The 20633-nt window shown below is 42.7% G+C and overlaps 1 protein-coding gene across 1 annotated transcript in view; it reads left to right on the top strand.

The window, feature by feature from the left end:
• Positions 1–20633, top strand: part of XKR6 (XK related 6) — a 339020-nt gene that overhangs the window by 312201 nt on the left and 6186 nt on the right. Inside the window, exon 3 of the mRNA XM_077152949.1 lies at positions 19703–20633. This exon is cut by the window's right edge and continues 6186 nt beyond it. Coding sequence (XP_077009064.1) covers positions 19703–20633 — 931 coding nt within the window. The remainder of the gene's footprint in view (positions 1–19702) is intronic.

The following is a 20633-nucleotide window of genomic DNA, read 5'->3' as shown; positions in this document are numbered from 1 at the left end:
AGCTTCCAATCTTTCCCCATTGAGTATGATATTTGTTGTGAGTTCTTCATATATGCCCTTTATCATGTTGAGGATGTTCTTTCTATTCCTAGTTTTCTAAGCATTTTTATCAAGAAACGGTGCTGGATTTTGTCAAATGCCTTTTCTGTGTCAATTGAGATAGTAATATGCTTTTTCTTTCATTCTATTAATGTGGTGTATTGCATTAATTGATTTTCTTATGTTAAATTACCCTTGCATACCTGGGTTAAATCTCACTTAATCATGGTGTGTAATTCTTTTAATGTGTTGTTGGATTCAGCTTGCTAGTATTTTGTTGAAGATTTTTGCATCTATATTAGTAGGAGATATTTATCTATAATTTTCTTTTTTAATGTCTTTTTAAAAGTCTGGATTTAGTCTTAGGGTGACATTGGCTTCATAAAATGAATTAGAAAGTGTTCCCTCATCTTCAGTTTTTTGGAAGAGTTTGAGGAAGATTAGTATTAATTCTTCTTGGAAAGAAAGAATAAAATTCCCCTGTGAAGCCATCTGATCCTGGGATTCTTTGTTGGGAGGTTTTCGATTACTGAATAAATCTCTTTACTAGTTATTGGTTTGTTGACATCTTCTATTTCTTTTCTTTAAAAAAAATAACTTTACTGAGAAATCTTCACACACACACAGTTCTCTGTATACAATCAGTGGCTCACAATATCACTGCATATTTGTGGATTCATCATCATGATCATTTTTAGAACATTTGCGTCACTACAGAAAAAAAAAGAAAAAGAAAAAACTCTTACATCCCATACCCTTTACCCCTCCCTCTCATTGACCACTAGTATTTCAGTTTACCCAATTTTTCTTACCCCTTTTCCCCCCTTCCCGTTATTTGTCTATTTTTTTTCTTCTATTTCTTCTTGAGTCAGTGTATGTAGTTGTGTGTTTTTATGAATGTGTCCATTTCATCTAGGTTATCTAATGTGTCGTTACTAATATCCTCTTATAGCCCTTTTTGTTTCAGTGGGGTCAGTAGTAATAACCCCCTTTTCATTTTTTATTTTAATTATTTGTGTCCTCTCTGTCAATTTTATTGAACTTTTCAAAGAACCAACTTTTGGCTTTTTTGAGTCTCTCTATTATTTCTTTTAAAGATTTTTTTATTGTGAACTATAACATTTATACATAAAGCGATAAATTTCAAAGTATATTTTAACAAATAGTTATAGAACAAATTTCAAAGTATCATATGGGTTGCAGTTTCGCAATTTCAAATATTTCCTTCAAGCTTCTCTAAGACACTGGAGACTATAATGACAAATCAATATAATGGTTCAGTTCTCTATTATTTTTTGTTGTTGTTGTTCTCTATTTCTTGTCTCTACCCTAATCTTTGTTATTTCCTTCCTTCTGTTTGTGTTGGGTTTAGTTTGCTCTTCTTTTTGCAGTTCTTGCAGTTTTAAGATTAGGTCTCTGGTTTGAAATCTTTCTTCTTTTTAATGTAAGCATTTAGAGCTTAAATTTCTCTCTCAGCACTGCCTTTGCTGCATCCCCTAAGTTTTGGTTTAATATATTATTGTTTTCATTCATCTCAGGTATTTCCTAATTTCCCTTGTGATTTCTTATTTGACCTATTGATTGCTTAAGAGTACATTGTGTAATTTCCACAAATTTGTGAATTTCTCATTTCTCCCTCTGTTATTGATCTCTAACATCATTCCTTTGTGGTTGGAGAAGATACATTGTATGATTTCAGTATTTTTGCGTTCATTGAGACTTCTTTTATGACCTAAGATATGTTCTATCTTGGAGAACTATCCTTGTGAGCTGGAGAAGAATGTGTAGCCTGTTGTATTTGGGTGAGGTGTTCTATATATGTCTGTTAGTTCTAGTTGTTTTAGGTATTGTTCAAGTCGTATATTTCCTTATTAATCTTCTATCTAGATGTTCTACCCATTATTGAAAGTGATGTATTAATGTTTCCTACTATTAATGTAAAACCATCTATTTCTCCCCTCAAGTCTGGCAGTACTTACTTCATATATTTTGAGGCTCTGCTGTTAGGTTTATATATGTTTATAATTGTTATGCCTTCTTGTTGAATTGACCCCTTTATCAGTTATATAATGACAGTCTTTATTCCTTTTAATAGACTTTGACTTAAAGTATATTTTAGCTGATATTCATACACTACACCCCAACTCTCTTTTGGTTACTGCTTGCATGGTATATATTTTTTCCCCATCTTTTCACTTTCAGCCTACTGATGCCTTTAGGCTTTAGGATAGTTAGTCCTGGAGAAATGAACACTTGCAGGATGATACCAGAAGCATCTGCCATCATTTTGGGCTTAACTTTTAAGACTCTGAGATTCTTGATAAGTCAAGATTCCAGCTCTTTATAAGGTGGCTAGTTCACCGGCTCCCTAGACAGAAATTCATAGAATCTTTGCACTAGAAGAGAGAGACTTTAGAAATTATGTAGTTCAACCTTTTATTTTGCAGATGTGCAAACAGAAGCCCAAAGACATCAAGGGACTTGCCCAAAGTGACCTAGCCAATTAGTGAGAGACTTGGTATTAAAATCCAGTATCCCAGATTTCCAGTATCGTGCGTGTTCCTTTGGCCTTCTTAAATTCCTTTAGTCTTGAAGAACCTGGGCACCTCCAGGCACCTACAGACAGAACCCTGGGTGTTCTCATATGCTTTCTGATCCATTGAGTACCACCTCAACCCTCTAATTCAGCTGGGGACAAGGCTGGAAGTTCTTGGATAGGTCAGAAGCTAGGGGTCACCCGGATTACTTGGACTGGGGCCAGAATTTGAAGATACATCCATCTCTGAACCTAGAACATAGCCAGGTGCTTAATGCAGACCAGCCTTGCCCAGCGAGCCAATATGGGACACGGTTCCTCATGGGCCAAGGGACAAAGCAGATTTTGAAATGTCCTCATAAATGGTGCTCCACCGTTATGGAGTTTACGGGAGCTCCAGGGCTCCTATGCGTGGAGGTGGAGGAGATTCAGGGAGGGGATACCTATAAAGGCTCTTTTGGTTGGTCTCAAAAAACTTTAACTTTCCTGATTTCAGTTCCCAAAGAGATTAACAATGATAGAATCTTTAGAAGTCAAGAGTTCCTAGAGACCATCTACCCCCTCCCCCCCCCCCCCACTTTGTTTTACTTAGGGGAAGCCAAAGCATAGAGAGGAAAGAATTGCCCAAGGACACACAACCAGAAAGGAACTCAGTTGAGGCTCCTTTTCCTGCCACACTGGGCTTCTCCTGAAAAACAGCCCTGCCACTGTGATGGTAGCACAGCATCTCCAGGAAGTGTTCAGGCATCGCGCTGTGCTGGAGTACTCCCCGACCCCCACATCTAGCTCTCTGTAACCACAGATATCTAGTACCAAATTTAGGAAAAACATGCATCTTTACTAAGGCAGGTAAGTATAAGAAAATAAGCCCTGAATTTAAACATTGGTTTTCTTTTAAGCAAATGTTAAGCTTTAAAATACAATTAGATCGGTGCCTGCTCATGCAAAACAAACAAACAAAAACAATTAGGGTTCATTCTTTCTGTCTTTCTAGTGTTAATTTTCCTAATAACTTTCTCCTTTCTGAACTTCACTTGCTGGCTCTTTTAATCCACTGAGTAAATTTACATCAAAAACTCTTATAGCACCTTGTACTTCAGCTTCACATTTGCTGCTTTTTCAACCCAGAGACCTGATTGGCAGCATCCAAGAGATTCGGAAAGGCAGGGGTACGTTTGCTTTTCTCTGCCTCTAATAAGCTAAAATGTCTGTGCTTTTTCTCTTCAGCTGCCAACTCCAAGTACATGCCTTTCTTTCTCTAATGAAAGTAAAAAGCATCCTGCAGGAAGCACTGTCTCCCACTTTGCTCCTGATCAGGTTGCAGACCTGTGTTAAGGACAAAGCTTCCTGATTCTGTGTCCTCAGGGAGCACGCAGGCCTGGGGCCTGCTTCTTAGCTATTGGATTGGTTAAACAGGCCTCTCCTCTTTTCTCTCCCCATGATAAAAGACTTCAATGATCTCTCTCTTCTTGGGAGATTTCTTTTTTCTTTTGTGAAAAACACTTTCTGGTTTCTTCCCAGCCCCATCCGTCTGTTCACATAGAAACCAACTGTTACCCTCTCAGTCTGGGACACAAAGGACGATCGAGTTCATTTAGGACTTCAGTTAAAGTTAGGTATAGCTGACTCCCAGGAAGAGATGGCCCTCCGGTTGTGGTGGCCCCAGAGGTGATGGATCTGTCCTCTACACCAGAGTTCAGAATTTCCTCCTTGGTTTCCTCATTAACAAAAAGCAAAACTTGTTACTAAGACAATCGCTCCACTCCATCAAACCACATAAAATAATGAATTGCCTTGTGCAAAGATACAGGGAGTTCCCATACACCCTAATTGTTAGCAGTGGTCAGCCCCACCTTATATCGCCCCGGTGGAGCGGCCATCCCTGAGAATTACTCTTGGGTTTTAGACCAACATGGTACAAAGATCACTTCCAACATTTGATCTCAACGTCCTGGCTGCTCGTTGCATTTCTACACCTTAGCCACCAGCAGATAAATAAAGGAAAATGCGTACAATTCCCTGTTCACTCCCTTCTCCTGGTTGTCTTGCATCTTCATCTGAAACTGCCATGGAGAGAAACACATGAAAGATGTGGACCGGGTCCTGTGGTCAGAACGTGGTCTTAGCTTCCCTTCAACTCTCTGCTCCCTTTATTCCTTTTGTGGAGCCGCCATTTCCACTTTTCCCATGAGGTATCTGTTCGCGGGCTACCCACAGGGTCCCCTGTCCAGCCGACTCCAGCTTGCACTCCTGCTTCAGCTACAAATGACTTCTGTTTAGATGTAGTGTTTAAACATTATGCTTTTCATCAGAATTTGCAAAGATTTTAAATAGAGACGTAAACTGTTACACTGCATCGTCTTAGCTTGAACCTGCTGCTCCAAACAACTGGCAAGAAGGGAGAAAGAGGGAGAGTTCTTTAAGCAGCAGGAAAAAATATGAGAAAGGCAAATTAAATTGATTCCGTTATAGTTAACATAGATGAACGTGCACTCGGCCACCTGAAATTGTTTTGTGCTTGAAATGCTGGAAGAAAGAGGGACATCATGATGGCTTTCCTGGGCCAGCAAAGACTGACCAGGTGGAGCTTCGTGGGGCAAAGCCTCTGAGGGCAGCAACTTCAGAAGCTGAGAAGTTAGTGCAATTGGACCACTTATTCAGTAAATATATAGTAAGCACTTATTATGTGCCACACACCATTCTAGGAACTGAGGATGTAGCAATAAACAAAAGCAACAAAAATTCTGCCTTCACAGTGCTTACATTTCTTGGAGGGAGAAACAACTACAATTATTGTAGTTGTTTACAACTACTATATATATATACATATTGTGTGTATATACATATATATATTTGTCTTTAATGACCTAATAATTAAAGACTGCCATTGCCCCAACTTTGCTGAGATCTCCCCATTTTTCTCTTCCTTAGAGTCACAGACGGCCAGGGGCTTCAGAAATCCCTCCTCCCCTTATATTACAGAGGCATAGAGTAGACAAGAGTTTAATTAGGTCATTAAAGACTATATATATACACACACACACACACACACACACACACACACACACACACAAATAACCCAACAAACAAGTCTTTAATTTATGTGTTAGGAAATGATGAGCTCTAAGGAGAAAAGCGAAGCAGGGAAGAGTGGCAGGAAGGGAAGTAGGACTGTTTGCAGTTTTTAGTTGGGTGGTCAAGGAGGGCTTCACTGAGGAGGTGAGAGAGCCAACCCAGAAGATATCTGGAGAAAGGTGTCCCGGGAAGAGGGAGCAGCCAAGAAGAAAGTCCTTGGCAGAAGTGACTTTCTGCCAAGTGTCTGAGGAGCAGCAAGGAGGCTGAGGCGAGTGGGCGGTAACCTGAGTGTCCAGCCCTGGGCTTCTTCCTGCACCCCAGGCACCCCTCTGGAGGCAGGCTGGGAGCTCTCAGCCCCCACAGCTCAGCCCTGCCTTCGCCTTCTTACTGACAAAGGCTGATCTTCTGCTGTGAGATTATTATTCACTGCACTAAGGCAGAAGCCCTGGCTATGCTAGAACCCTGTGAGGAATGCTGGGCAAATCTTGCGAGTCTCGCCTACTCTATGCCTCTGTGATATAAGGGGAGGAGGGATTTCTGAAGCCCCTGGCCATCTGTGACTCTAAGGAAGAGAAAAATGGGGAGATCTCAGCAAAGTTGGGGCAATGGCAGTCTTTAATTATTAGGTCATTGAAGACAATCCAGAGTTCCAGGTCTTATTGGAACTTCTAGCTACAGAAAAGACCACAGTTCAATGATCTTCACAAGATCTTTCCTGCTTCTTAAGATTTCCAAGGAAAGAAAACCAACTTCCACCACTAATGTCTTCCTGTGTTAAAAACCTCTCACCACTGAGGAAAGTAGTGGAATAGACAGACCCTGAGAGAGAAAACTGGGAGGGGAGAATCCCAGCTGTACTCCTTCCTGTGTGACTATGGGCCAGTCGCTTACCCACTCTGAGCCTCATCCTTTTCAACTGTAAAACTTATCTCCAGATACCTCTTCAAATTCTGGACTCAATTTGAGGTGTTAGGTTAGGCAGGACATCAAGAGAGTCCCTAGGGGTCTGGAAGTCATTCCAGGACCCGCGTGAGGTGAAGTTTGGGCCTGAACCTGACCAGAGAGGTAATGAATCTGACATTAATTCCAGGCCTTCTTGGGCAATGCCTCCCAGCTCTAGAATTTTGCCTGTCTGTGAGAAAATTCTGCTACCGCCTGCCTCACGTCTCTGGCCCATCACCGCTTCTTGCTGTTCCTGGAAATCCCATCGTTTCCTTTTCCTGTCACCTTTCCCCCATAATAAACAAACTCTTTGAATCCTTCTCTGCGCTTGTGTTGCCTCTGGTTTTTGCACTGTGCGGAGCTCGCTGGCTTCACGCATCTGCTCTGCACGTAAGCTCTGCATCCACTTGGACAAGTCCCTTAACCTCCCTGATTCTCAGTGTTCTAATTTGTAAACTGAAGTTAAAAATGCCTACTTCAGAGGGGTTTGTGAGGATTAAGTAAAATAACATTTGTCCTTGGCACAAAATCCCCTGCAAACAGTGGAGCTAATGTTTTTATTCTTAGCCAGCAAAGGCACAAATTCACACAGCTGGATCCAAACCGGATCTGTTTGTACCAAAGTCTCTGTCCAGTAAATCCATTCTCAATGAGGAGCAAATGGCTGGCCAGGCTCAGTACCCTGTTGCTCCAAGAAGTGGTCGCATTTCAAAAGAGGCAGTGTGGGGCCCTTAGACACGGGAACACTACCAGACATCTCCATGGGCTTGTCATCAGGCTTAAGTGAAGCAACACATGCAAAAATATCTGGCATAATGTTTGATGCATTGGAAGCACTCCGTACATTTAAGTTCCTTTTCTTCCCTGTCTTCTATCCCCAAAGTTTTCTTCCTCATGGACAAAAAATATAAAAAGGGCTCCCCAAATGACTGCCTTTCCCCACATCAGGAGAGAATGGTAAGGAGTTGTGATAGTGGTGGGGGGTCATGGGTTCCTCTTCCTAAGAAATCCATTTGTGAATGCAATGATAGCTATAGACTCTTTCATTGGAAAAATACCCATTCCCACACGATTTTGCACACAATTTTGGAATGAAAATGCAAATCCCTGCTCTTGTGGAGCTAACATTCATCTGAGTACATTTGAAGTTAAAAACAATAACAAAAAAAGAGTGAGAGATAATGTATCAAGGTGGTAGAAAATGCTATGGTGAAAAATAAAATAGAAAAGGTAGAAGAGAGTATTGGGGAGTTTCGGGGTTTTTTTTGTTTTTGTTTTTTTTTCACATGGGTAGGCACCGGGAATCAAACCTGGGTCCTCTGGCATGGCAGGCAAGCGTCCTTGCCTGCTGAGCCACCGTGGCCCACCTGAGTTGTGGTTTTAAGGATGATGGTCAAGGAAGGTCATGCTGAGAAGCCAATCTTTGAATAAAGGTTTCAGTGAGAAGATTAAACTTGTATAACACCGGGCGGCTATGCAAGGATGGAGCATTTGAGGCCTATCGGGCAAGTGTATGGACTCTGAGATGGGAAAGGGCCGGGACTGTTTGAGAATAGTGAGCAGCTGGGGTGGCTGGGGCAGAGGGAACCCAAGAGCTGGGTGAGGTAGCCTCAGAGGGTCTAGTTTGCAAGTTGCCAGAATGAGATATACCAGAAATGCAATGGCTTTTAAAAGGGGGAATTTATTAAGTTGCTAGTTTACAATTCTAAATCTGTGAAAATATCCCAATTAAAGCAAGTCTATAAAAATATCCAATCTAAGGCATCCAGGGAAAGATACCTTGGTTCATGAAGGCTGATGATGTTCAGTGTTTCTCTTTCAACTGGAAGGGCACATGGCAAACATGGCAATGTCTGCTAGCTTTCTCTCCAGGCTTCTTGCTTCATGAAGCTTCCCTGAGAGCGTTTTTCTTCTTCATCTCCTAAGGTCTCTGGCTGCTTGAGTTCTTGTGGTTCTCATGTCTGTGAAACTTTTTCCAAAACGTACCCTCTTTTAAAGGATTCCGGTAAACTAATCAAGACCCATATGAATGGGTGGAGTCACATCTCCCTCTAAGCAAAGGTTAATACCCACAGTTCAGTGTGTCACATCTTTATGGAGATAATCTAATCAAGTTTCCAACCTATAGTGCTGAATAAGGATTAAAAGAAACTGCTGCCGCCACGAGATGGAGCAGGATTAAAATATGGATTTTCTGTAAGTCAGGATAGACTTATATACTGTTGCAGTTGAAAATATCCCAACAATTTGAGTGACTTAAAACAACTCTGACTTGATCTTGCTCGTTGCATGTCCATCCTACGTCAGTAGTTGAACAGTGTCTTCTTGGAGCATGGGAGAGCATGCACTTCTGCCTGAAAGAGACTCATGTCATTCCTGCTCATGGCCAAAGCAAATCACATGCCACATCTGACTTCAACAGGGTGGGAATGTTTGATCCTCCCAAAGGAGGAGCATTGAAAACTAGTGAACACTGACAGTATATCACGCAGGGGAAGCCATGTGGAGGGACATAACTGAGCTGCATCGTTCTGGTTGCTGTATTGGGAATAGACTGTTGGGACAAGAGAAGATGCAAGGAAGGAAAAAATCTACAGATACAGACATCAGAGTTTCTTAGATTCTTAATATTAAATACTACCTTAAATACCATTTGATTAACTATCAAAACTGTGTACGTTCTCAAATTATCAAGTAGAAAGTTATTACAAATATCAACTTTGCTATAGTAGTGAGCTATGTTACTAAATATCTTCAAATTTTTAATTTCAGGAATTTATTTTATCCAATATTACTACAGTTGCCTATAGGATTTTGTTTTTGTATTTTTTTTACCCTTTTTTGTTGTAAAATATAACACATATATACAAAGCAAAGAAAGAAAAAAGCTATACTTTTCAAAGCACACTTCAACAAGCAGCTAGAAAACAAACTCTGTCCCAGAGTTTGTCACAGGCTACCATTCCTTCGTCTCACATTTTTCCTTCTAGCTGCTCCCAAACACTGGAGGCTTTACCAGAGTCATAATAATGAAATCATACAGTATTTCTCCTTTCGTGTCTGATCTATTTCATTCAGCATTATGTCTTCAAGTTTCATCCACATTGCCATATGTTTTGGGACATCATTTTGTCTAATGCTGCATAATATTCCATCATATGTATACAGCACATTTTGTTTATCCACTCATCTGTTGATGGGCACCTGGATTGTTTCCATTCCTTGGTAATTGTGCATAGTGCCGCTATCGGTGTGCAAACTTCTGTTCGTGTCACTGCCTTCAACTTTTCTGGGTATAGATTTTGTTCTTCCTTGTTTTAATTTTAAATTGGTTTATGAAATATATTGTACAAACAGGCCTTACAATGATTATTTAGATATTTTATTTAAATATGCTGCCTTGGTCAGGTTCATGCATCAACTTGGCCAAGTGGTAGTACCTGTTTGTCTGGTTGGGCAAGTGCTGGCCTGTCTGTTGCGATATGGACATTTCATAAAATTAAATCATGATCACGTCAGCTGCATCACAGCTGATTCCATTTGTAATCAGCAAAGGGGAGTGTCTTCTGCAATGAGTGATGCTTAATCTAATCACTGGAAGCCTTTTAAGGAGGATTCAGAAGAGACAGGCTCTCTTCCTGCTTCAGCTAGTGAGCTTCTCCTGTGGAGTTCATCCAGACCCTCCATTGGAATCGTCGGTTTCACAGCCTGCCCTGAGGATTTTGGGCTCTGCATTCCCACAGTTACGTGAGACACTTTTGTTAATTTTATATTTGCGAGTGTTTCCTGTTGATTCTGTTTCTCTAGAGAACCTTAACTAATATATATGCCTATGGATAAATTAACTAAGGTATCCATTTTAGGTAGCTAAGATTTTCATATGTTAATTGTAAAAACATTTATATCTTCATATTTTCCTGAAATCAGGAAAATGTTTAGTAACGTAGGTCAATACTTTATCAACGTAGATATTTGGAATAACTTCTTGATATTTTGAGAACATTTAAAGTTTTGACAGCTGGTCAAATGGTATTTAAGTTAGTGTTTAATATTTAAAATTTAAGAAACTTTGCTATCTGAAGGTTTTTTCCTTGTTGCCTTAATTTCAAATTGGTTTGTGAAACTTACTGTGCAAATGCAGGTTTTACAATGATTATTTGAATGCTTTATTTAAATATGCATATAATTAAGCTAAGATATCCATTTTTGATGGTTCTAAATGTATTGCTGGTTTTCTTAAATAAAACTATTTTAAAAAGAGAAAGAAAAGATGCCAGGGAACCAGTTAGACCATTCCAACAATCCAAGAAAGAGAGAGGGAAGAGAGGTATCACCCACCTTAGCTCTTGACTGGACACTGAGACAGGGCCAGTGGTGGAGCCTCAGCTTTACCCACAAATTTCACTTTGTCATTGTGCTGGTTTGAAAGGATGTATGTCCCCTAGAAAAGCCATGTTTTAATCAAAATTTCATTTTGTAAAGACAGAATAATCCCTATGCAATATTGCATGTTTGAATCTATAATTAGATCATCTCCCTGGAGGTGTGATTTAATCAAGAGTGGTGGTTAAGCTGGATTAAGTGACGGATGTCTCCACCCATTCGGGTGGATCTTGATTAGTTTTTGGAGTCCTATAAAAGAGGAAACATTTTGGAGAAAGAGAGTGATTCAGAGAGAGCAGAGCAGAATGATATAGCCACAAGAAGCAGAGTCCACCAGACAGTGACCATTGGAGATGAAGAAGGAAAACGCGTCCTGGGGAGCTTCATGAAACAGGAAGCCAGGAGAAGAAGCTAGCAGATGATGCCGTGTTCACCATGTACCCTTCCAGCTGAGAGAGGAGCCCTGACCGCGTTCACCATATGCCTTTCCAGATGAGAGAGAAACTCTGACTGTGTTTGCTATGTGTCTTCTCACTTGAGGGAGAAACCCTGAACTTCATCAGCCTTCTTGAACTAAGGTACCTTTCCCTGGATGCCTTTGATTGGACGTTTCTATAGACTTCTTTCAATTGGGACCTTTTCTTGGTCTTAGAACTGTAAATTAGCAACTTATTAAATTCCCCTTTTTAAAAGCCATTCAGTTTCTGGTATATTGCATTCTGGCAGCTAGCAGACTAGAACAGACGTGTTCACAGAAATGATCAGAGAACTGATAGGTGGTAACCAAATTGATAAGAAACTGATTATGTCAGTTTGAAAGGATTATATACCCGAGAAAAACCATGTTTTAATCCCTATCTAGCACTGTATGAAACTTGATTAGATTATCTCCGTGGAGCTGTGACTCACCCAGTTGTGGGTATTAACCCTTGAATAGAAAGAGATGGGACTCCACCCATTCCAGGTGGGTCTTGATTCATTTACTGAAATCCTTTAAAAGAGGGTACATTTTGGAGAAAGTGACCAGAAGCAGAGAGCAACAAGAATCGCGAGAGCCCATGCAACCAGAGACCTTTGGAGATGAAGAAGGAAAACACCCCCGAGTGGTTTCACGAAACAAGAAGCCTGAAGAGAAAACTAGCAGACATCGCCATGTTTGCCACATGCCTTTCCAGTTGACAGAGAAACCTTGAGCTTTATAGGCCTTTCTTGAATGAAGGTAACCTCTTGTTGGTGCCTTAATTTGGACATTTTTATAGACTTGCTTTAATTGGGACATTTTCATGGCCTTAGAACTGTAAACTTGAAACTTAATAAATTCCCCCCTTTTTAAATGCAACTCCATTTCTGGTATATCACATTTCGGCAGCTAGCAAACCAGAACACTGATATATAAGCCTGAGTGACAATTCATTAATTTTGGGTGAGAGTGGGGAGGTATACCTTTCCCAGTGATTGAAAAAAGATTCTGAGTTTTGGAGTCAGCCAGATCTGTATTCAAATCCTGACTCTGCTACTTCTTAACTGCTTGATATGGAAAAGTTAATGAGACTGAGTAGCCTTGGTTTTGGCATCTAAAAATCCACCTACTGCCTCACAGATTTGTATTGAGGAATAATTGAGTTAATATATTCCAAGTGCTTAGCATAGAGTCTGGGCCACAATAGCAGTTCAATAAAAGGGAGGTACTTTTGTTATTGAAAACTTACTAGAAATTAGTGGATGACATGATCAGCATGGATTCAAAGTAAAAAAAAAGTGTTATGTCATATAAACCATGCTAAGACTTGATGCCCTGCAACAGCCAGATTTGGATTCTGTCTCTGATGGATGATGCTTAGTGAACAATCCTTTCTTCTCTTCTTTTCAAGGCTTCATGCTGACCATCTCCCTTATGTTAAAGAGCTCCATCTTCAGGATGTGCTATAGTTGATCAGATATCTGCTTTCCTCAGATATTCTAATCCTCCCTTCCTAGATGGACCCCAAACCACTTCGACTGACGTGGGGTTTTCATAGATCTCTTCAGCCAGACTTATCAATCCTGAGAGCAACATCCACAGATGGTGGATGCTGCCTCTTCTATTTTGACTCTTTCTCCTTTCAGTCTGGAAGTGTCAGGGGTGCCTTGAGTTTACCCGTTGTGGTAACCTCATGTGGGGAATCACAGCCTCTCCAAATACAGAAATATGATGAAAATGAATATGCCGGTGCTTGTGAAAGACCCTGTGCTCTAAGAAAACTGTTAGACCTTAAATTATTTACTGTGACTGTATTTTCAGGACAAGTTTAAGAAGGAGATTGCTTTCTTTGTTGCTTTCACATTAGCCTTGAGGAATAGAGTTCTGACTGATAGCCAGGTGATGCACTGCATGTGAGGATTTCAGAAGTATGGCAGTGGGATATGGTTGTTCTGATCTGCACTGACATCCACCAGGCTTTTCCAGAAGGATGGTGGATCCTGACCAATGATGCATTGGTAAATGCTTAGCAACCAGCTCTTAGTAGGATTAAAGGGGGAGAGGAACGGGGCAGGGGAGAGGTGGACACTGATTTGTAGCATTTGCCAATTTCTATGGTGTAAATATTCCCATCATGCCAATTTCAGGTTCCTAACATGACATCAGCTAGCCTAGCAAACCACCGACAATTTAACACTTGGTTTCTGTGAGCCAGGAGGAGCAGACTCCAACACACCATCGATCTTGACTCTAGGAAGTAAAATAGTCCTAGGTTTCGATATCAACTGTGCTGCTTCAAAGCTGTGTGACTTTGGCCAAGTTGTTCAAAGTCTTTGAACCTATCACAGAGAAGGCACCCATGATGCTTATTTTCTTCAACCTTGGTTGCCTGTATAGGAAAGTCCCTTTGTAACATCACTCCCTTGCTATGTCTCCTGGGTGTAGGTGAAGACAGGTGACAGTCAGTTATGCTTAGAGAGGGGCTGCACACAATTGCCTTTTCTTTTTCTGGGAATGTTTCCAAAAAAAGACTGGGCTTTTAAAAAAAATGTAGGAAGATAGGGGAAAGTTTGATGGATGGAAGGGAAAGAATTGCCTATCTAAAAGGGACTTTATATGGGAAAAATACAAAATAGAAATCCAAAGAGTGGGGGGAGGTCCCCAAATACTAGCTTCACTGGTAGGAATGGAGAGGATGAGAATTGAAAGAGGTAATTGTTGTTCTTGACGTGCAAGTACACAAATAACTAGTTGGGCATGTTTCTTGCTTTGGGTACACTATAGGGGACCAGCCCATTGGCGTTCAATGCCATAAAAATTAGGTGAGAATCAAGTGTCAGGACATAGCTGTGACCACATTCAATTCTCTAAACTTCTGTCTCAGTTTCTTCATTGTAAAATGGGGATAGTAAACCCTAACAGGGAAAATATACCATAAAAAGCTCAAGAGATGGTGGTCAGGAAAGCAAAAAGTAAACTATGGGAGACTAAAAGGTACAGTGGCAAGAACAGAGTAAATAAAAAACACCAAGTTGTTATCCAGAGATCCAGTAAGAGAGACAACGAAACCAGTACTTCTGATGTTGCAATTAAGAATCAATGATGGCCCTAATGAGCCATCTCTTTGGGGTTGAGAGATCAGGAATAAAGGGGAGGTGAGACAGAGAGGGGAAAAAGTAGACTACCCTCAAGAAGGTTGGGTGGGAAGAAACAAAGAGGGGTGGAATAGCATTAGGAGAGGATGCAGGGTCAAGGGAGCTATTCTTTTCAAGAGGAGAGAAACCTGACCATGACTATGAGCTGATGGGAAGGAGCCAGTGGAGAAAGAGCTGGTGAAGAGAGAGGAGAAGAATTTGGGGAGCTGGGAGTCCATGCATGGTAGATTCACTAAAGCATCTTTTCCTATTCTTTACCCTGATCTGATAATGTATTTGGTCCCCTTCATATCCATCTTCTTTAAATGTCTTTCCAACATGTGATTTAGTGAGGGGGTGAGTGCTGCCTAGCAGAGGGTGGAGGAGGGCAGCTGGTGACATGCCTGAGCTCACCCAACCCAGTCTGCCAAACGAAGTCCTGCAGCTAACCCCGACCACTCTCATTAGAGGCAGCTTAGTGGCCATCTCTAGATACTGTTGTGGCTTATGAGACCATCTCTTCCACCCATGTACCACTGTCTCCCTGCAGGGCAGTCTGGTCATTCTGTTTTCTCCTTTGGGTTCCCTGTCTGGTGATGAGTCAGAGCTCCCATCTGCTTACCCCTTGGTGCAGCTCAGCCTTAACCCACCTGGGTCAGTGGCCTGTCTTCTTGTCAGAACTCAGCATCCCTTGCCTCACCCTAATGGTTGGATTCTACTGATGCCTCTGACCCTGAATACTGCACCATGCCTTCCCTTCTGATTCTTCCCCTTCATCTGTCCCTGTCAGATGTCAGAGTCCCATCATTCCCCAGATGCCTTGTCACTGTGCTTACTCACATAGTAGGAAATCCACATTTTTTGCTTTGTTCCCCAAATGACAACAGTTCAACCCAGTGGTGACCCTTACATGTGGTACTGAGACTACCACATTGGACCTTCCTTGATTCTTCCTCTCCTCAGTAAGGTGCATCTACTTGCACATTCCTTCCTCTCCTGTTATGCTCCAGTTGCTGTAGGGTGTGGCCATGGCACTTCTGGGAATTTAACCCTCCAAACCCATGATGAGATCCAAAGGCCCTCTTTCCCTAGCCTTACTTGGGGGAGTCGCTCCCCCCCCCCCCAAGGCTCCAGCTTATTACTGGGCTGGGCTGGGCTCAGTGGGCAAACCGCAAGCCCCGCCTCCACGCTTGCACCAGGGAAAGTGCAAAAGCGTGAAGGTCACTGCCTGGAACTTGTCACAGTGGAACGTGAAGTGTTTAACAATTTCCAGTTTGATCTTTGGAATGCAGAAAGTGATTGAATCATAAGCGGGAATGAAACATAAATGCTCCCAGGCCTGTCCAGGAATTTCCACAGCCTGTTCACTCGGACTTGGGTCTTTAGCCCGGGATAATGCATTGACTTTTGGTTTGACCTCAGACAAGACATAAAAATTCCAGGTGAGCCATTGCAGAGAGGGAAAACCCTGCATTTTCTCTCTGTGTTGGAACACACCACAGGCCTTTGAAGATTAATCACTTAACAGTGGGAAAATGATCTCAGTTGATTCTATTGGAATTGCTTCCTTCTCTGTGGCTGGAATTTTACTCTCCTAAGGATGCTGGAGTAGAATTCAAATTTGTTGTTTAGCTTGATGGTCAAGGGCCTCTCTCAGAAGGTTACCACACTTTCTTTCCACTACTGGGAAAATGTCAAATATTTTGCATACTGTGTGCCTAGAACTTTCTTTTCTCTTCCTTTACCTACCCTCTTACTGAAACCAGTGTCTGGAGAGTCCATTTATAATGGTTACTTTTAAGGCTGCTGGTATTGGTCTTTGAGTTGAATCCTGATTCTACCTCTTAATAGATGTATGAATTTAGACAAAGTTTTTTAAGTTTCATTTTCTGCAAAGTGGGACTAAATAGAGTACCTACTTCACAGGGTTATTATACGTAAGGTAATGCACATAAAATATTTTGTCCAGTGCCTAGCATGTGGAAATGCTTGGTAAGTCACTCTTATTATTCTCTGGGACAGCAGGATGCACTGGCAAGCTGCTCTAAGAGCAGGGAGCTCATCTTGGGTCTTGCTTGCCCATCTCTCACTCCCAAATGGAGTCCCCAGAATTAACTGGCTGCCCCTATACCTCTCCTGATGGCTGCCCTCTGACCCTCTGTAGGAGTGTTCACTGAGTTTGTTCACTGCGTGTTCTCTGAGTCCTCTGAGTTTGTAAGACCATAGGCTTTGCTCAGAGAAAGATAAAGAAGTGGTTAATACTTAGGATATTTGGCCTGCTGACCAAATTTAATGATGTGCCCAGTGTCCCTTGGGGGCAATTCAAAACGAATCTATCTAATAGCCTCCCATTACTGGTTCTTAAGACCATGAAGGGCAAAGGGCTACTCTCCATAGAGCGTCCAGTGAGAAAGCCAACTCCTGAATAGGATTCTTAAGTGTGCCCGGTTTTCCCCGTCTCCTCTCTGGGATTTACTCAGTTCTCCAGCAGCACTGGTTTTGGACAAAGAAAAATGTGCCCAGAACCTTGGCTGGTAATAGAAGTTCTTTGCTAATGTAAACTAGAAAGTGGCCAGGGTAGTGGTTTTGACCATCTCCTGGCAGTCCTGCCATGGGTCATTTCTGTCTGTGCTGCTGGGAGAGAGAGCGGAGGAGGCACATGAGCACGGACCACCCACTCGTGGTCCTTCTGGAGCTCAGTTGACCATGCTCAGGCTCCTAAGAGCAGTGTCTCTTAGGATTAGGAAGCGAGGGTTGGCTTCAACAGCAAACATATGCTGAGGGGCTTCCTGTTTCTTTGCCTGGAGTCTATTCAAAGCACTCTCATACTTAGCCCACATTCCAGCAAAAGCTGAGCTGTTTTTTCTTGCTTTATGAGCTGGACAGTCACACTTTTCTGAGGGTGGGAAACAATTATGTTTGCTTTATTAGAAGGAACAAAAAAAATATCCGAACCTTCTTCCCATCCACCTCCTATAAAACTCCTATCTGATTATGAAGCCTTGGGAGAACCTTGAGATGTGTCACTACTGACATCAAGAAATGAGTTCATAGGAGAGAGGTGATGTGACAAATGCTTAAAAGAAACTTCCTAAGGATTCTCCATGTTTGTAATAAGTAATAATCATAATCATATCAAGATATGATGGCAAATTGCTGGCCCTCCAGAAACCTACAAGCTGATTCATGTTATTCCCAAGAGCATTCATTCCCTTCCCTGCCCCAACCCAACAGACAACTTAAACGCAAACTGGCTATGAAAAGTTAGCAGACTAAACACTGCAGCCAAGGCAGAGCATACAGGTCTGCAGACCTCATGTGCACAAAGGGCAAAGGGAAACATCTAAGTGTGGTGTTCAGAACTTTCCAGAGAAGTAAGAGGAAAATCACCATTAACGCCTTTTAAAAGTTTTCAAGTTTAATTCCATGGGGAAGATGGGATTCTTTGCTTCTCCCCTGTTTGTTTTAAATCTTTGCTATTATTGTTACAAAAGCAATGCAGTCTCATTGTAAGTTAGCCATTCAGGTTTTTTCTATGCATATATAAAGTTTGTTTTTCTTATCACACTATTTGTTCTGCAAACTGAGATCCTGAGTTTCTCGTTGAGGTGATGGAAGGGACAGAGGGCTCTATGAGATGGGTGAGGAAGGGCAAACGCAAGTAAAGTGTCAAATGACAGAGGACTTTGATTCTTCATTGAGGTTTGGAGCGGAGTGAGGGGGTGGGAAGGGGCACCAAGAAAGACAAACAGAAGGCGGAGCTCTGGGGCAATTTAATTAGTCTCTTGAAGCAATGACAAGGACTCCTGAATGTGACCTCTGAGCCTAAGAAAGAAAATGACTAAGTACCTTTGATTTCATCCTGGAAGAATGTTGTAGGGGAATTGTGCTCTCCTGTAAAGGTAGAGAATTTGGTGAGGAGATGGTTGCCAAGGTGATAGAATTCTGGCCTCCAGTTGTAATTAGTTGCATTTAGTTCTGAAATTTTAGGAGAAGGGAGCAACAAAAGAGGTGCAATATGGACTGAACAGAGGTAATGTATGGGGGAGGTGAAGGGTGATGGGAGAATCTTGCTTGAGAGATTATATTACAACACTGGAATAATGAATTTTTGCTCATGGGAAGATTTGAAGAGTCTTCAGTAAGTGTTTATTGTATTTAATTTAAATTAGTTGCAAACATCAAACAGGCAGAGTTACAGAAAAAATTGCTCTGTGACGATTCAAATATCACTTGGAATCAGAAACATTGAGCTTCTTTGAATACTTGCACAAATGCAGGAAATTATGTGCAGAGGCCTTGGAAACCTCACCAAACTAAATGGGGTGGGGGTGGGGGGGTTGCAGGGAGAGGCATCCCCAAAGCATGAGTTGCATTGCTGTTGAACTAGGAGGGGAGACAGGGAAGGACAGTGAGTGCCTCATGAGTCAAGGCTTAAGGGAACTTTGAGCAGTGGTTGGTTGCAGAAAGCAAAAGAGAACGGGGAGACACCAAGTGAGACCATAATGAATGAAAAGGCCAGCCAGTGAAACAGACGGGATATCCCAGGGGCCTTGATAAGGGTGGCCTTAGGTAGTAGATGGGGGAGAAGCTAAATGGAAGAAGGTTTTAGAAAGGGCTCCTTTTCTGATCAAAAGACAAAAAAGAATGACTCTGGTGCCTTCTCAGGGAGGAACTTGGGGCAGTGAGTAAGGTGTCATTCATCCCCATTGGTGATCCTTCGCTGGGCTTCCTGGAGAGCAGAGGCTGCCGGTGCATAGGGACGCCAAGGCTGGCCACCTGTCCGTGTGCACCACAGTCAGCGTGAGCTCACGTTTCCTTCCGATTGAGCCGCTGCCCACAGCAGATGGGACGATCCACTGCTGGCTGGCGGTCCTGCGGCCCCAGGGCTCCACCCTCTGGCCAGATACACCAGCCTTGACTGGATGTCGATGCTAATACTAGTTATTAGAAACAAGAGCTGTCCGCTTAAGGAACATCTCTGACCTCCAGGTTTGGGTCCAGATTTTCTCCTTCTTTCTCCTCCTCCTTTAGATGGTGGTGTGTGGGGGCGTCTCCTCAGACGGGAGCCCTGCTGTGCCCCGCGGGTGATGTCCACGGTTTTGACTGTGTGGGTTTGTGTCTTTCCGGCAGGTGTCTCCTCTGTGACCTCCCTGATGTCCCTGGCTTGGGTGCTAGCCTCCTATCACAAGCTGCTGCGGGACTCCAGGGACGACAAGAAGAGCATGAGCTACAGAGGGGCCCTCATCCAGCTCTTCTGGCGCCTCTTCACCATCTCATCCAGAGTTATCTCTTTTGCCCTCTTTGCTTCCATCTTCCAGCTCTACTTCGGGATCTTTGTGGTGGTCCACTGGTGCGCCATGGCCTTCTGGATCATCCATGGCGGGACAGACTTCTGCATGTCCAAGTGGGAGGAGATCCTCTTCAACATGGTGGTAGGGATCGTGTACATCTTCTGCTGGTTTAACGTCAAGGAAGGGCGGACTCGATATCGAATGTTTGCGTATTACACCATAGTCTTGACCGAGAACGCCGCCTTGACGCTCCTTTGGTATTTTTACAGAAACCCGGAGACCACTGACTCCTATGCGGTGCCAGCACTGTGTTGTGTCTTTATTAGTTTCGTGGCCGGGATCGCAATGATGCTATTCTATTACGGGGTGCTGCATCCCATGGGGCCACGAGTTAAGGTCTTTGCCAGCTCCTGTTGTGCCGAGCTGCTCTGGGGCATCCCTCTGCCCCCCGATGTTGAGCCCATGGCGCCTCAGACCCCTGGGTACCGGGGGACCCAGGTCACGCCCACCAGAGCCGTAACGGAACAACAGGAGGACCTCACGGCTGACACGTGCTTGCCCGTTTTCCAAGTGAGACCCATGGGGCCCCCCACCCCGTCGGGGCGTCCTTACCCCCCAGAAGGGCCCCTCATTAAGATTGACATGCCAAGAAAGAGATACCCAGCTTGGGATGCCCATTTTGTAGACAGGAGGCTGAGAAGGACTATTAACATTCTGCAGTATGTTACCCCCACCGCGGTAGGCATTCGGTACCGAGATGGACCACTCCT

Source organism: Tamandua tetradactyla, chromosome 3, assembly GCF_023851605.1.
Source record: "Tamandua tetradactyla isolate mTamTet1 chromosome 3, mTamTet1.pri, whole genome shotgun sequence".
Lineage (NCBI taxonomy): Eukaryota > Metazoa > Chordata > Mammalia > Pilosa > Myrmecophagidae > Tamandua > Tamandua tetradactyla.
The sequence above is the reverse complement of the archived record's forward strand: the minus strand, read 5'-3'. Positions and strand labels throughout refer to the sequence as shown.